This window comes from Lepisosteus oculatus, chromosome 17, assembly GCF_040954835.1.
Source record: "Lepisosteus oculatus isolate fLepOcu1 chromosome 17, fLepOcu1.hap2, whole genome shotgun sequence".
NCBI lineage: Eukaryota > Metazoa > Chordata > Actinopteri > Semionotiformes > Lepisosteidae > Lepisosteus > Lepisosteus oculatus.
Genome location: NC_090712.1, coordinates 4,408,861 through 4,427,312, shown reverse-complemented (window position 1 = coordinate 4,427,312; position 18,452 = coordinate 4,408,861). Strand labels below are relative to the sequence as shown.

Below are 18,452 nucleotides of genomic sequence, written 5' to 3'. Positions count from 1 at the left end.
AATGCACAAGAAAGATTGGTGTCATTTATTAAAAATACATTTGCTTTTATTTTAAAATGCAGAACAGTTACCACTTGTTTCATAAAGTTACCAGAGTGCCTTTAATATTGTCACAGAAAAAGCATAAACCATTGATTGTTAGTACTATTAGCACTATTATACTGTAGGTGATAGGGATTGTAATAAGGTTGGTTATAATTAATATTCATGTCACAAATTCACATCGACCAGAAGTGAAAGTCTCTTCCTCTGTCAATATTTTCTAATACTGTATAAGTTCTAAATGAATCAGATTAGAATATTACAGTGCCTGAATATTACAGCCTCATTCCCTTCTGAGTCCTAAAATAGAACAAACAAGATTATTCTAGGGGCAGGGGATCTACCATAACCATTTTGGGAGAATGAGCTGTACAGAAACGAACCATCAGCACATGAACAGAATGGGAGGGAGGTTTAACCTAATTCCCTTCTGTCTTGAGAATATGAGAAAACCACCAGGAGACACAGCATGAACACACATTAAAGTGGAAAGTCATCAAGTTATCTGTGTTACTACAGCAAAACATCATTCCCCTAGGTAATGTTTATTACCCTACCATATTAAAAGCAAAAGAGATTCAGATCTCAGCTTTAGGAACCATGCATGGCCTGACACAAATGCTCATGCAAAAAAAAAAGAGAAGAAGCTGAGACTTTGTTTTGTTATACTATTACTTCTAATTACCACAGATAATCACCTTGTGTTTACCCAAGGTTTATTGACCATTTCTACCACCGCCCTGTTACTTGTTTATTGCTTGACCTGAGAGGAGAGCTTCTTAAGCTGCTTGGCTATGGGTAACTGACTGTACAGCAGGACTAGTGTGTAAAACCACAGCAGCCTGTGTAAAAGGCTTGAGCTGTTACACTCCCAGGCTCAATTTCTCCTTAACCTCTGCAGGTCACACCTTAGATATTGTTTTGAACAGCCACCTACAGAGAGAAATTATGACCTGTGATTATATTTTAATTGTATTTATTAAATTTAATTGCATAGTATTTTCTACTTGCACAGTTTGGAAGTGCCAGTCACCAATCCACTGGTCTTACCAACACGACCCACATGGCAATGCAGGAGGGAGGAAGACCATGTATTTCTGAACCACTGGGCCTCTTGTTCTCTTAAAGTCCACACTGGGGTAACAGATAAAGACACAGACAGGCGAAAATGCAGAACTTTGGGGTTGAGTTTTCAGTCACAAACACAAATGCACCAGATTACCTTAAATCTCAAATGAATGTGGGTGAGGGGGGATATTAGAAAAAATGCATAATGACATTGTTAATGACACAGACGAGGCTCTGAATGGCAGGACTGAATCCCTTAAAGCACATAACAAGGACCACCACTTTTCTGGCTTAGCCACTCAGAATCGAAGATTTTAACTGCCAGACTGTACGTAACACAATTAATTTTAGATTAATTTATTTTTTCTTCTTTTAAATCAAGAGATTGACTTGTTGCTATAATAATGGGGCAAGGCAGTAAAGAGCACCAGAGTTTTCATTTCATTTGTTTTGGGTACATCTACAAGGGCCCACATAGCTGCCCATCGCTTTGTGCTGCATGAATGAGGACATGACTCAGAAGAACCCGGCAGGACAAAGAAATCCATTAATTCTCACGTTTGCTTAGCACATGTACCACCAACCAGTACAACTTTATTTTATAAAGCTCCTTTCAAAAAAGCCTCCATAAAGCACTGTACATTAAAAAAATACAATTTCAATAAATTCTCAGCATGGGGAGAATGGACCAGAATCACACTTTTATTTACCTCCTGCAGGAATTGACACTGACATTAATGCAACTCTTCCTCCCCACGGACACACACCTCTACCACAAACGAAAAGAGCAAAAAGGTGCCGACAAGCACAAGGAATCTGTGACCCTTGAAATTTTCTCATTATTTTACCGAGGAACAACGCAGACTGAAAAAAAGGCTGACTCCTTATAGGGCCTATTTGTCAAAATGACAAGAAATAATTTCTATGGGAAGTTAGAAAGAAAAGAAACTCACAATGCAGACACACCCCAACCAGTCACTGCACATACTGAAGCTCAATTTAATAAAACAAATACATAGAAGTAGAACAAAGTATCATTTGGAAGCATAAAATGTGTTACACATCCACACAGCTTCTCTTAAGGTAATGTCAGCCTTTGCAAAGCTAAGATAATTAGATGTTGGAAATTTACAGCCATCCGTACCGCATATCCTGCCTGAGCCGAAGGCAGTAAAAACCCAACATAAATCTCACTGAAGCCAATTCCCTGGAGGCATTAGGTTAGCCAGCAACACGTTTAACTCATCCATGTTTTTATAGGATACAGCTCCAGAATAATAATTTCAAAAAATGCTTTCAAAGGAATATTAAGTTGAAAGACAAGAGCTCTTTACTCTACATATTACAGGTATTATACCACTTATTACTCCACTATTACAGATTTTACACTGGATAGTACACCAGTATTACAGGTATTACACCGGTATTACAATTATTATAGCACTCGCCCTTGTTAGCTTCTGGTAAAGATCAAACTGAACCTCAGGCTCAGAATTGTATAGATATTAGTCTCAGCTAAGCAACCAAATCCTTTTAAACAACGTTAAAAGCACCCAAAGGATGCTGTGAGTGCCTTGGAATCCTGAGACTAGATAATGAAAGACCAGGAAAGAACCATGCAGACCAAAGAGAAAGACAAACGATGCTGCTGATCACCGATGTTGGAATGGTGCAACATTCTGAGCAGAAGGTCACAGTGGCTGTAAGGTAATAAGTGGGTGGAGCACTGCTTTCAAATTTTACTATTTAGTCCCACTGTGCTGGCGTTTCATTTGAGTGTTAGAGTATCCCTTAGGCTACATGACCTGAGGCAAAGAAAAACAGGTGGGTAGTTTAAGCTCCAGCAGCGTGGTCACATTGACCTCCTGCTTCAGTTTATCCTGCTACATAACGCCTCCAGGAGTACCAAAGGATTTTTACTTAAGTCACTGCAATAACTTTAAAAACAAATAACAGGAAAGCTCAGCTTGTCCAATCGCTCAATTCCTATCCCCCTGCCATCACAGTTCGCTCCTGAGCAAGGATGATTAATGACTGAACTGATACCTCACCTCTAAAGGCATCATCCTACCAGATCCTCTTTTCTCTAACAACAGACAACCTAATCAGTCGGTGTTACTGAGCTGCTGAGTCAAAACAGGTCAAAGCAGAGCAGCTGGCGAACGTGCTGCCTCAGTATGGCAAAACAAAGACCGGTCTAACAGCCAATGAGGATCTCAATAAGACTGTCATGTGACTCCCAGTACACCCCTAACATTAGCGTTTTTTTTAAACTTTAGTTCACTCTACAGCGGAGTATCTTTGAGGTTTTCTTTACATACAAAGACAATTCAGAACTATACTGCTGTCTGAACAAGCAGAGCGTAATTCCAAGCTGAGGGGCAGAAAGAAAGAAAAAACACGTATTTTGGCTAAAGACACTTCTTTACACCCTCACACCTAAGAGGAACTTTTTTTGGCCCTTTGTAAGAAGAATCAGCCTCTGTTTGTTTCTGTGCAGCCTACAGCCAACACAAGCCTGTGTATTGCACTATTGGGACTTTCTGGGAGTAAGCAGCTAGTTGGTCCATCTGGTCTTTGTTCATTTACAAATCCAAGATGTGGCAGAAAATACTGTTTATGGGTTTGACCTGCTAAAGGTTGTGCTATCGAAACCAAACCATTCTCACTCACCCAGGTCTGCAGCACCATTTAAAGACTACTTGTGTTTGGAGAAGCACATGCTTATTTTGTCTATTTACAGAACAGAACAAAAAAAATAAAACAGTGTGTGAGTGCTTTCACAGTACAACACTTTACTGATATCACGCAATATAACTAATAAGGAATTTATTAGCAATTGCTATTGGTCCTTTAAATCAATGACTTTTTGTACTTGACTCTGAGAAGATTAATTAAGAAAAACAGGCTTAAATGAACGAGCATGTCGAAATGTCTTTGATGTTTTGCTTCTTTTAAGTAACTCCACTATATATTGCACATCATAATTCTTAATTATTCAGAATGACTTCCAATGTCTTTAGGACTTTTAATTAAATCACTGGAGTGCATTCTCCATGGTAATTATTTTTAAAACCAAGTATGTATGGTGCCTGCTAGAAAACAAAGACATTTTTACTTCCATTATCCGAGCTGCTGTCTGAAAAGAATGTGACCAATTATTCAAGACTTAATATTCCGTTTGCATCTGAAGTAAGCACACATCCAGTCATGAAGTTAAGAGGTCTCCGGTAAAACAGCTTAGCTCTTTGGATGTGCCAAAAAACCAATAGGAGAATAACTTCAACAGCAGAAGGCTTAACACTCTGGTACAGTCTGAAAACAACTCACTCTCGCTCGATGTACAGTAAGAGACAAAACCACGATCACCGAACTTTCACAGCCTCTACATGACACCTGCTTCCTTCCTACAGGAGAAGGAAACGTAGCTATCAGGAATCACATATTATATCAAAGAGGATGTTAATCTCAGTCACAGCAGGTTTTTCACTTGCTTATTTCTGGTTTCGTAGCACCAGCAGTTGGCTTTTCCTCTTGCTAAAAAGGGGAATAAAATTAGCCTGCTGATGAAATGCTTCATAAATAAGATCCCTGGGGAGAACACAAGATTTCACACCTGGCTACATGAGTAAGCAGTTTTTGTGGGTCACTCTGAACAACCGGCCTGTCGGATTCACACTTTCAGAAGAGCGTCTTGAGATCTGGGAAGTCAAAGCTCTCTGAGGCTTCCTCATCGGAAGAGGGATGATTCTTCGAAAACCCTTTCCTCGCCTCTAGCCCAGGAAGGAAAGATTAGAAGCTGCTTCTCTGCAGTTTTCCAGGAGAATGGGTTACTCCTCCAGTAGAACACAGTCACTCTTGCAGTTTAATATGATTTTAAGTGTCAGCGGAGTTATCAACTGGAGTAACTGCTTCATTCCAGACAAGGTTTTTTTTTTCCCTCGTTGACAATAAAACGGTAACGAGAGATGTGTCCCTTTTCTCAGGCTCAAGTGTGGGGGCTGTTTTTCTCCCTGCAATCGGCACTGCAGCATTTTATTCATGCTTCCGAGTGGGGGACAGAAGGCTAAATGATGCAGAGACGCCTTCATTAACAAGGCCTGATGATGGGAAATGGATGATTTTAATCACCAGAAATGAAACCAAAGCACTCTGGGCCTCATCTGCGGTGTGGAGAAAATTTGAATCAAATTCAAAACGCCGCACTGCGTGTCATAAACAAAGCAGGGATATTCCCTCTGTAGATAAGCCTTAAATTCTATTATAGTGATTTATTTTTTGTTCAAGAACAAGACCGCAGTTGTGTCTCTCCTGCTTTTGAGATATATCACATTTTTAACCACATCTTGAGAAAGTTGAATATAGTAAGTACATGGGTACATTCATTTGCAGATTTTCCAATCGCCTAACAAAGTACAAACTACTCGTTATGGTTTCACAGATTTTGTCCTGCATGAACAATCAAACTACAATTTTTATGTTGCTTTGCTGCATGCTACTGTCTTTTTACCGCAGTAACTATTTTATGAGGGAAAGCAGTACAAGTCACTCTCCTTTGGTGTCAGCTTTGCTTCAGTGCTTCCTCGGTCATTAGAGCATACAGACTAAACTGCTGGAAATGTCAGATATTCAGACTAACTGACCGGAAATTGGGTTTTTTATGTCATGAAATCAAGAGATTGTTACTTATTGATAACTGCAGGACAGGCAACTAGGGCTGCCGGACAACATGAACGGGTGGCATTAAGGTCTATCAAGGATTCGATTATTTAATTTTGTCTAACAAAAACCAGCAGGCAAAGGATTGAAAAACCCTCGTTTAACTGAACACCATGGCAAATGGAAGTACATACACAATCACCTCTGCCATGAAACCAGGGCATGAAAATAAACAGCACTTTCAACAGAAGCCAGACTACCACCTCTAAGCAGCACAGACCACATCGTGTGTCTGGATTCTGTGTCCTTCGTGTTCAGTTCAAACACTACGTTCTATGGCAACTTTAAGACAAGCACACTTGAAGCTTTTTCTGAAAAAAGGTTGGGATTCAATTATTATTGTACAGAGTAGTCCTGTTCATATTCTAATACGCTAAAAGTTGTCATACACAACCATCCAGAGACATAACTATGTGGAGAACAAAGCATTTGGGAGGATTTAACCTGAAGTAATACAGGTTGTGGCCACTGGAGGGGGATAAAATGACTTGGAGTCCAACGCTATATCATACTGTTACATACCTGAAGTTAAAAGGTTTGGAACAGACATGCTGTAGGTCTAGAGCAACAATGCACATTTACTAACTCCCAATTCTTGTAGTTAGCAAATGTCCAGGAACAGAGTAATCTGCTGTGATGCCTTTAGACCTGCTACCACCAAACAGACACTACCGCGGTGATCTCGGGCCGCCTATACTTACCAGCACTGACTGTGATGGCTTCAATAAACTGGTCTCTCCAGCTGTTTGTTCCGACCAGCAGGGCAAGGTTCGTCTTTTTGATGAGTTTATCCACTGTGCTCTGTGGAGAGACAAACCAGCAACACTGAGTTCCTGGGAGCCAACCTGCACTACACTACAGCACGCTAACTACAGTACACTTCCCAGCAGAAACGGAGGAAAAGCAAAGGTTGTTTTTTTATTTTTTGAAGGAGCTGCTTTATCATAAAGTCACTGAATTACATCGCTCTGAAGCAATACATAAAAGTCACACAAGGCAGCTGTTCACTGGAGCTTAAAGACTCCACAGCAACACAGGATCTTGAAGAACATGTGGTGCATGCTAATCCACATGGCTGGAGAGCACTGCAATCTTTTTAGTTGAAAGGCACATTTTTATTAAGGCAATTTCTAAACTTGGTAACATCAGACAGAATTACTATGGCCCACAGTGAGGTAAAATAAGGAATTCTGCCTGGGAATTGCTGGTTTTCACAATGGTATGATAAGCTATGCATCACAATAAAAACTGCATATTTATTCTCTGATTTGAACCAATAATGTCTAGGGTTGGTGTTTTCTAAAGCAATCATAAAGCATTGCTCTTTCAGGTTACCAGCACAAAGTATGAAATTTACAGTTAGAGAACAGTGTTTGTCTAATAATGATAATGATGCTCAGTTTTTTTCTAAATGAATTTTCATCCACATGTAGGTGCACGCTATAATACATTTAGATTAAAATACAAAAGAAATTAGTTGGGAATGACCAATTGTTTCTCCAGTGGCAGCTGTGGTTTTCCAAGTAACTTTGGAATATTAGCCAATCTTTTTAAGCTTAGAATTCTCCTGGCTTTGAGTGTATGGATGCACCATTATTAACATGTGCACATGTAGGTTATTTTGGGTTCATTGTCATAGTTTCAAGATAAAATGCCAAAATGCCTAAAACTTGTTTTTCTAAAGATACACAATACATGAAGTACGCTTTAGAACACCCCAAATGAAAACTGAAAGACCTTAAAGACCTCTGGCAATGCAGTTTACAGTTACTTCACTGTGTGTAATGCTCAGTATTGTCAAATAATATTTTAATGGTACCAAAGAACAAAGAACATACACTAATAACTGCATGATGTTTTTCAGCCTTGGATCTTTTATATCAGTTAGGAATATAAAATCAAAACTGAAGACAATATTTAATACTATCAATACTTCCATTAATGATAAAAACCTAAAATTACAAATGCAAGTTCACAGCTCCACTGTGCTTAGTGTAAGTACTGATTTCACACACCACTAGACTAGGGATGGTGATCTCTGGACCCTAGGTTGAAAGTTGACCTGTTGCAGATATGGGTTAAGACCGGACTCCCTTCTAAGAGCTACTCATCCTAACAAGAGGAATAAAAATATTGCAGAAATTCAAATTTACAAATTGCTTGCTTGACATAGCCAGCATTACACAGAGATCAGAAATACTAGAGCTACGTGTAGGCAGAAAGTCATGATGCAAATTGATCTGCCCTGTGCAAAGTATGGATTCTCAGGAAGGAAACTGAAAACCCTCTAGTGACTCTGATATGCAATATCGATGAAGAATCTATTAGCTAACCACGGGATGCTCAAGACTCAATTCTCTATCCCACCACCGTTCCCCTTCCCTCCCCCTCTCCCCAATAAACAAATAAGCAAAAAAAAAAGCAAAACAAGAAAGAATCTTCCCTGCTATTTCACACTTCTGGAGGCACTGGATTATAAACACATCATTGTCAGGTTACGCTCTTCATAGTAGACTGATGCAATTCAAAAGCCTCATCTCTTTCGTTCTTAATAGGATTTGCCCACATAACCGAGTCCCAGGACATCATCTCAAAAGTGATAAGATGGCTAGAGATCTGACTGCTACCAGCAAGGCTGCTGGGGTTTTAGGCCTGCAAGCCTCTCTGCATAGTACTGTAGCTCTGACAGGCTCTGCTTTCCTCTCTCTAAGTTTGCTCTCTGCAAGTTAGTTTGGTTGAGGCCTGTAATGAGGTTTCCTCTGTTGTCAGCTTTGAAAGGTCAGGTTCGTTTGAAGGCGAAACCCCTGTAGAGGCTTCTGCTGCACAAAACTAGATGCCGCCCTTCCGGCACAATCAGTTGGTCAAGAACAGTGAAGGAGACCCGTCAACCTACAGCATGTGAAGCTCAAGGAGGAAGGAGATGTATAAAATGCAGCCATCCCTGATCCAGTACCTTGAATTCGTATGACTCCTCAATGGTCACTTCAAGTTTCATGTGTTCTCCAAGCATGGGCCTGCCCATCTCTGCGATGCGGCGCTCCTCCTCATCTTTGCCAGTCAGGGGCTCCGTTTCATCCCCTTCCTCTGCAAAAGAGAACAGCTTGGAAGTTTAGCTAGATTAGTGAAGCTTTTCCCGCCTGTTCCTGAAAAGCTTATCTGGAGGATCAAGAACCTGGAATGTTGTGTCTTACTAGGAGCTACGCTGTGGGCTGCAGAGTCTTGCTGAATGTAAGCCATTCCACATCAAAACTAAGCTTAGTCAGACATGCTTCAGGCAGGGCGATCTTTCAGAAAGTTTGTCAATAAATGGCATAGAATTCATCAGTTCCCCCAACAAATGTTTCCATGTTTCAGTGTAATCCAATTTCAGTTTCCTCTCACGGTGTGTAAGAAAATAATGAAAGGCAAGTGCTTTTCTACCAATACATTATTTAAGTCACCTTACATTTTAATTACAAGCAATGGAATGGTCCTGTAAATACTGTATTGTGAGATTAAATGGTCTAACCGAAGAAAATGACAAATCTTAAACGGTGTTTGTTTCTAAACAGTAATTAAATGTAAAAAAAATGAGATTGTATTACAAAAGCCCATGTTTTGGTTGGATTGGAAAATATATAGGTGGACCCATGAAATGCCATCTAACAAGACCAGAAAGCTTCTGCACACGGAGGAAAAGGGAAAGTAAATGCATACATGTCTAATGTGACTCATATGGCAGCAACCGGTCAACAGAAACTTATTCATGACTCATACCAGGTTTGCTACTCTATGTTTTCTGAAAAAAATAAATGGCTTTGCAGTGGAAAAGCAGGCTGGAATCCAGCTATTTTGTTAAAAAAAACAAGATTAATGGGCCTAAGAAGTATAAAATGTACTGTAGGTCTATAACAAGAATAACTGTATAGGTAATGATGGTCTTGCAGAGGAAGACAGAACCTGCCAACACATCAGGCTGTAACTGCAACAGCTATCTGATCCACTGCAAGACCTCTGCAGTCTTTAGCCACAAGGGCTCATAGCCAATTGAATTTTCAGATATGATGTTTCTTACGTGTCTATGTGAGGGGTGCGGTTCAAATTAATTATATAAGAAGAAGTAAAAACATTCTTGTGTTCTCCTTTAAAGGGGGACATGGGTGACTAACACAGTGTAATAGGGGTCTTTACAACCCAAACCCATTCTGTCTATGCTGTTTAAACTGGGCATCTACCCAATATATTCTTCTAATGTGGTCCTGGTTGCACTGCTGGCATTTACCAATCTACTGCAAGGGGAATTAGTTTTAAAGATATTGTGGATGTGTACCATTTCTCTTCATGCTTCTTGAGTTACTTACTTTCTAGATTGTTTCTCCCTTTTGTTTCTGATAGAATTATGCCACTCTCTTTAGGGGAAGTTATATAGTACTCTGGTCTGGTCATTGTCTCAAGTTTATCGGGTTTACCGTCACAAAAATAAACTGGCAGTAGTTCTTCTCAGCTGTGAAATCTTCACTTATATCACCACAATATATAGTGCCCTCCGAGATGGTTGGACCACAGTAGGTGCAGTGAAATGAATTACTGGGCAGTATACCATCAAAAAGAACTGTGTGTTTTCTTGAAATAATTCTTCTGCTGGTTTTATTAAATACTTAATAGTATTTGCTATTAAGGTTATTTATTAGGAACATTTAAGTTCACATACCATCAAGTTTGTCTTTAATCCACATGTCAGATCACAAAGGAATGTTGAAAATGTTATCTGGAGACTCTTGCATACAAAAGAGTATCTTTGAGTTCATTAAAAACTCAGGGCCTAACTGCGTTCAAATGTAATTTAAATAAATATGATCCTAGCCAGCATTGAAAATAAAGGCGGTCCTATTTACAAAGCTGCGACCTGCGACTTATTAAAACATTTTTTATTTCGATTTTAATGAATAAATAACAACTTCAAATCCTGTGACCTATGTTAAGAGTTCATTATTCATGTATTCCTTCAGACGTGGCCTTGACTAACCCTGTCTTTACAGTACAATTCGCCAGGGCAGTACATGGTATGCAGAAAACTGAAATACAGACTAAACACTTCTCTTTAGAACTACAGTTTAAAACACAAGCCAAATCTCTATCTAGCACTGGAATATGATTATTAATGACCAGAAATGCTTGCACTATATCTTTTTTTATTTATTTTTGTGGCGAGAGCCCACATTTATTTATGTTATGCATGTGATTTAAATCATGGAGCGCATAATTTAAAAGTACAGTACCAGTTAACCTTGGAGGAATTTATCCAATTGCCATAATACTTGAAATTGCCATAATACTTGAAAATCAAGGCTTTTTGCATTATCTTTTGCTTTTCTATCTTTCGGATTGCTTTAAATACCAAACAGACTCCCAGTAAATGGGTTATGATTGTAATTTATTACTTAGAAATGTATAAGGTTGAAACTACTACTGTATACAGTACGTAAAACTTCTGAAGTGGCAGACATGACCAAAAAGAGAAGTTAATGTTTTTCAAAGATTCAGAAGTTTCTGGGAAAGCTGCACAGAAATTCGGATATGGAGAATTGCAAAGCCTGTCAATTTGGTCAATTAAATGCACCGGTCAATGGGACAAGATGGTGAGATTTTATTCTCCCAATCTGTACTGGTTTCTGGAAACTGACTAACTCCACTTTGAAATTCTTGGGACTATATATAGCTGTGGTTTTTCTGAGTACCATGCCAAATTAGCTGGGAAAATATTTTCTGAGTACGGTGCTGGAAAAAAAAAATCTTCTTTTTAAAAAAAATGAAAAAAGGGCAACTTCCAGGTTGTCTGCAGCAGCTTGTTTTGATAGAACGTGACGGAGTAAGGGACTTACACAGAAAGTCCCTGTCACTGCCAGTACAAGGAGCTTATAGCGTTACCTTTGATTAACGCAACCTTTTTAAGGTGCTCAATTTGGCATGAGGGGACTGCCGTGAACCCCAGTACACCCACTAGCATGTAACATAGCATAGAGGGGTCACACACTGGGGATTTCATGCAAGCTGGGAGGACACTACTGTTTTTATAGAGGCAAGCAGAATGAGAAAGAAGGTTGTACAATATATTCATGAAAAGGGTGTTTGCTTTTTTAAAACTCCTAAAACTGGTATTTTGTAAAGTACCGTGCGCTCAACATTTGTTATCATTTTGGAAAGAGGACAATGAAGAAGGGTGAAATCTCACTTGATCTTGGTTGTCAGTATGAACACAGACTGTGAAGGCGACACCTTCTCTTCTTTTGGGGTTTTAAACAGTAGATGTGAGAAAAGTTAATGCGGGGATCACTGGCTTGGGGCAGCCAAGTGCTCATAGCGATGCTGAAATTTGATCCTTGAATGGTGGCTCTTCCTATCATTGCAAGGCAGAATTCACCAAGCACTGTGTTGCTCATTCACTAACCAGGAACGTGAGCTGGGTTTAGAAAGCTGTGGGCTGGTTGGTCTGCCCTGCCGATGATGTGTTGTTGCAACAGTGATCCTGCTCAGTATGAGATTAACTGCAGGTTCGGATATTGGGTGTCTGTGCGCGGTCGATGGTGCGCAGCAGAATTTGTGGAGTAATTACTGAACGCCTCTTAAGTTACACCCTGAAAGGTCACGCTCAGTAAATCATCTCGAGCTGCGACCAAAACCAATTCTGTGATTCTGTATTTGTTTAAAGCCATGGCATAGAGGGGACGTTCAGTGCTTTATTTTAAGAGAACTACATTCATTCTTTATCGTTAATTCTGAAGGATGTGAAAGAGGTCTTATACCCTTAGTGGTCAACATGATAAGTCCTGCCATAACTGACTGTGAAAATAAAACATAGTGGACTTCTCCCAAGATTTTCAACATTTTTGCTCGATAGTGAAAAGCAGACGTTACTGCACAGGGGTACGAGGTCTCCAAAGTCTCCTTCTACTCATTTACAAAATTGCTAAGCTTTCAAGAAGCATCTATCTAACCCTTTCTGACAGTATAAATCTATACAATATTTCAAGCAGAATAACTTGTAATACAATTCTTACCGGACAGAGGGTACGATACGGTCAGCGATGTTGAAGCAATGTTTGATTTGTGCCTTATTGGTCAATTTTGAATTTGTCGTGTAATTAATCCAACAACAGTCAACTCGCGTGAGATGAAACCCAAAAAGCCCTGCTGTCAGAGGAGGACCCTCTCCTGCTGGAGGGAAGAATCTGTGCCATGAAGAATATTGATGTTTGTCAGAACGCCGAGGCTCAAAGCCACAGGACTACGGCCCTAATTTCACCGAGCTCGCTCTGTGTACTGTGGCCTCTGCCTCCCAATCCCCCAGGGAAACTGCAGGGCAGCACGGAGTCTGTCTATTTCTGTTCCTTCTAAACAACCTATTAGATATGCCTGACTAGAAAAGTGTTTTAAGCTCCCTATTCTATAAGAATTTAGAGCACTTTAAGTATTCTCTCAATAATACTACTTCGGGCATACTTCCGCCATTTATAGGAACAGTATTTAAGAAAACAATTATTTGCCAATGAGCACAAACATATCCATTTCCTTCTTAAAAGTTTTCCTTTTTAGTTTCCTCTTGAGCTCCTTTTACCTCCAGGCAGAACGCCATCTGCCTTTTGCTTAAGAAATGCAGATGGCTTAAGGTTATCATGTGAGTGGATCTGTTTTTATTTCAATAAAATGTAGTGTTTCTTTTAAATGTAAACGTCTAAGTGCTACAGTCTGTACTGCACTGTAGTAATCTTTGCGGTTCTACATTTCCTTCAGAATTCTCCTCTTATACATTCATTTCACAGCCTCATAGAGCTTGAATGAATGAAGTTAAATACTTCAAACACTGATGGTAGCACCACTACTTTACCTCCTAAATGACACATGGCTATGACTTGGGGATCCCGAGAGAGAACGATGGAGACCCCAAAATTCTGAAGCTGCTAGAATTTTGTAGCTGGAATTTCTCCGATGCTATTAGCCAATGCTGTGATTGAGGTAGAGGTTGGACTTTCCAAATCAAAGCAAAAGCAGAACGATCAATAGCTTGAAACAGAATCGCAGGGGTGGAACGCCGGCGATCATACTGCTGGTGTGACATGCCTTGGGACAGCGTGTTACACAGCATGCCAGACAATTCAACACTGAACGTTTCAAAACACTGGAAGAGGCAGCCAAGCCTGGTCGAGATCAAGGGGCTGACTTGAAAGGAAGACAGCTTCATTCAGGCTGGTTATGTTAGAATCGTGGGTTCTCCTTTTTTATGTTTAAGGTGAATAAAAACTCGACTCGAAACAACTGAGTGCAAAATATTATTGGGCACAGGGGTGTCAAAGAAAAGCAGACGCTGTGAAATTATTTGTTGAGCGGCAATTAAAATGCAGTCACAAGAGTGACACGAAGAAGAAAAAGTACCTGCGAAGCAGATGACAGAAGAAGGAACTGGATTGTCCCTACTTTGAACTTTTCTGTAGACATTCTGGCCTAATGGAGTGATGATCAGAAAACAAATTTATTTACACAGTTCCAAAAGGGGAAGGGGAAAGAGAGGAATGGATTATTTTTTTTTAGTAGTGGTGTTTGTGCTTAATGCTTGGTCATCGTAGAGACAGAAGACGCACAACAGTTCTTCAAAGGTAAGCAAGCTGTGTAGAAAGCTCATTTATACCAGGCCTTTCAGAATAAGAAAGGGGAGGAATTACCCCTTGGACCAACCTGGTCCAGGACTTATTTTGCTGAAAGTGATGCATGCTCATGTGAACTAGTCAGTAGAGCTGAATTCTTGAGGCTGGCCTTGTTTAGGTGCCCTAAGATCTAGCTTGAGACAGTCTACTGTTTCTACATCCCAGGTCTGAGCAGAAGTGTTTTCCAAAACGAATAAACAGCAGTATTCAAAAATGAATAAACGACAGCAGTGTTGGTTTCTAACGTTCTAAGTGCGAGGTTCAGGATTTTAATTTCAAAACTGGCCTAAACAAAAAAAAAATCATGTTTACAGTAAATTCTGTTTTACACAAGAAAATGACCTGGAAAGTAAATTATTGTGTTTTAAAAGCCTGTGCTATGCGGCAAACACTACCTGCGGTTTGAACACTTACAGTATCAGTGAGTCAGATCTGCAAAACGTGTTGAAGCTAATGGTGTTAGGGTTAGTACTGTCATATCATTCTCTCATTTATGCAGAGGTTACAAGCAAAAACAAATTAAAAAAAGACCACCAGATCAGTGTTTAATTCCAGGGTTTGCTTGAAAAATTTCAAAATATTATCCATAATTTATAGAAGACATTACCAGGATACAACACCGTTTAGCTGATAAAGATTAAAAGGTGCAAAATTCACAGAAAAGGTAATTAATTATCATCATTAGCGTTATCATCTCTAATAGCCAAATGACAATCTGTAAGAGATGTCACAAAAAATACTGCAAATTGCTCATTGTGCATTAAGTCCATGCTTCTTGAAACTTAACAGGATAAAGTTTCACTTTGTGCATGGCTTTGACAACTCATCTAAAAAGCTGGTCCAAAATTTGTGGTTTCACCATTGTAGAAATCATGTGCCATTCACAATCAAGGCTAAATTCCTTATTTAAATGGTTAAAGATCATTAATGCCACAGTCTTCGTAAGTGAGAATCCTCAGCCGTGTTCTTTAAGGACAAGTCTTGACTGAAAAAGCTGTGAGCCGCTTGGCTTTGGATTCATTAGTTTCAGCACCCTTCCCACTACGTGACTGTAGTATCTAAACAAAACAAGGCAGAGCATCAATGATATAAAAAGGCTAAGGGTATCTTAAACTGATATGAAACAGACTGGCCACTGACCACGACAGTGGATGTCAGAACTGAATACAATGGCTAACAAAACCCAGGAGATGCTGATCCACGCGTTCTTGGGAGAGGAAAGTGTGTTAATGGACTGCAACCAGAATCTGAAAAATCCTTTTGGCTTCACTTCTGAAAAATTTTGAAACAAGTACTGTACAATGAAATAGTGAAAAATCAAATTATTTTGTCAGATAATCGAGATGTGTTGCAGTAATCCACCTCACAGGATTACCATCAAAATAAGCCCTTCAGTTTGCGAAATACACTGATCGGCCCTCATAACTCCACTAGAAATACTGAATTTTCTCAGAAATGTAACAGCAACATTTCCTATTTTTTAAAGGAGAGTTGGAAGATGTTGGTGATGTAGAAGACATGCAATTTAGATTATTTCTATTTTATGCCAAACTATTGTCCGATTAGATGCACAAATTAATAACATTTTATTAAAAAAACGATGGAAGGTGACAACATGCCAAATTTCACATTGCGAAATGGATGCCAAAAGGACTTCAGTTTATTTTTTCTTGTCGGAAATTTAGCATCTGTTGTGTCGAAGTTATGAAAATAGGCTCTTACCGTACAGAACACTCCCTTTTAAACAAAAATGAAGTCGCTAATTAATAAAAAAAACATCTGACAATTGGTTAAATTAAAATCTTATGATTTGAGAGATTTTGTAACAGAAATCCGTACCTGTCTTCACGAATCCACCTAAAATGTAACACATAAAGGAACACTTTGAAAACAATCCTTTTCAGAGTTTCATTGAATGAAAATGTACCTAGTTTGTTTGTGGCTAGTAAGCACAAGCCAGCAAAAAGTGTTTTAGTCATTAAGAAAATAAATTATCATTCTGCTCTTTTATGAATAAAATAATCAGCAATAATCAATCATAACCACTAAAAACAAGCACGTTTTTTATTTTAATAGAATTGACTGTTTCTGTATCTACATTAATCACCTGTCTAAATCTGAATTTAAGACCAGCCTGAGAATATAATTAAAAAGGGTTTACTCGTCTTTCAAAGCAATTTGAAAACAAAACTTAACATTCTTATAGAATCTTTTTGTGAATTAGATTTTCTCAAGCTGTTTTTTCAGTAATGAAGCCTTACACAGCCCTTTCAGGAGTTTTTTCCTCCAGAGAACAGAAAAGTCCTTAAATTAAAAATCCAGTACCAGATGAATATAAGTTACGAGTTAAACTATGAGATTGAATGTTGCATTTATGTACAGGATTATGAATGATAACCGTGATCGTCTGAACCACTCAGGGATTTTATGGGATAATTCTCACTAAACATCCTGCATTTTCCTTCCTTAAAACAAGTTATCCTTGAATACAAGGACAAAGTTTTTTTAAATGTAGAAACTTTTAAAATACAGTCTCTAAAACACTTCATTCTATTAACAGATTGGGAAAAATATTTTTTTATTTGAATATGAACGTTTTTTTAAGGAACAATTAAAATCTGAAAAAGCTGTGGCACATAAAATGTCATTTTTTCCCTTTTGACTCTATGTGTATGGATATATTTCTATGAAATCATCTATCATCATCCCAAGTCGGTGAGTGAAACTCTGAGTATTTGAATGTGGCTCTATAAGCATTGGACTTGCGAAGTAGCACAAATCATGCAGTGACATTGTATTTTCAAACACTTACACTTCTAATTAAGGAATTAAAAAAAGAGGGAAAAGGAGGTGGAAGGAAGGTATGAAAATGAAACACTAAACAGCATTTCCTGTATGAAAGAGACAAAAGGTAAAATAAAAGATAAAGGACAGCTTACCATACTCATGCAGCAACAGGGCTGACAAGATGCCAAACGCGCACACAGAAAAAAAAAGAGCAAGACAATGAAAACATAAGGAAAAAAAAGAACATAGTTAGAACAAACAGCACACAAGCCACTGTCAAAATACATAAATCATATGCCAGATGATGCAGACATGAAGGGGACTCTGTTTGAAGAACAGTGCTTTCTGGAGGAACGACTGTTGGAGCCTACTGTATTTGTCCTTCAGACATGAATACGATATTCTGTGTCAAACAATTAGCTCAATGGGGAAACCTTTTCCAACACAGCATTAGGCCAGTAATATATTTATGCTGTAATAATAATTAAATTATTACATTTATCTATGGCACACAAAAACTAGAACTGAAGGCTTGCAGACAAAGGACTGCAAATGCCAGGGCCAGTATTTCTAGATCGACATAAAACGTGAAAGTTAAAATAAATTGGGAATGAAGTGTGTTTAAAAAAAGCGTGTATCTGCATCTGTTACAATTTGTTTGGAAATAAAGGCCCATGGAGTGTAAGAAAAGCTTGAGATACAAATCTAAAATTGACATTATGGCATTACCAGAAAGTTTACATATCTTTATTTATTTTGGGGCAAAGTAGCTTCTGCTTAAATTAGAGTAAATGGTTTCAATTCAGAATGTATTGAAGTGATTATTGACGTTTACATTTTTTTTTTGCTGCTGGTTTTTCAAACATAAAAAACTAACATATTGTCATAATAGACTGTTCTTGCACTTTTCCAGACAGACATGAAATAAGTGGGATTGTGTTTGGGGGGTTAATTAGTGTGTGCTTGTTCTAGTCAGTCATTCATTGCAGACTATTTGCAATCTTTTCCTCTAGAGTCCTTTAGTAATTCATCAAGTCCATCTGTGGCCCTGCAAGCAGATATAAATCCAGTGTGTTCCATCTTAGGGAGCAGGAACAGTTTGTTTTGGTCTCTCTTTCCCCAGTGAAGTATATTTTAAACTTGCTGACTGTAGAATTA

At 38.7% G+C, this 18,452-nt stretch overlaps 1 protein-coding gene across 5 annotated transcripts in view; it reads right to left on the bottom strand.

Moving 5' to 3' along the window:
* The window catches only part of LOC102689135 (sodium/calcium exchanger 1), a 174,503-nt gene that overhangs the window by 16,935 nt on the left and 139,116 nt on the right, over nt 1–18,452 (bottom strand). For 3 of the 5 annotated variants that reach the window (XM_069179873.1, XM_015362607.2, XM_006638515.3), the window contains 6 exons: nt 17,447–17,467; nt 16,347–16,364; nt 16,230–16,244; nt 14,239–14,307; nt 8,783–8,913; nt 6,531–6,630 (listed from right to left, as the gene is read on the bottom strand). In XM_069179873.1, coding sequence (XP_069035974.1) covers nt 6,531–6,630; nt 8,783–8,913; nt 14,239–14,307; nt 16,230–16,244; nt 16,347–16,364; nt 17,447–17,467 — 354 coding nt within the window. The remainder of the gene's footprint in view (nt 1–6,530; nt 6,631–8,782; nt 8,914–14,238; nt 14,308–16,229; nt 16,245–16,346; nt 16,365–17,446; nt 17,468–18,452) is intronic. The other 2 variants (XM_015362608.2, XM_006638520.3) reach the window with 1 other exon arrangement.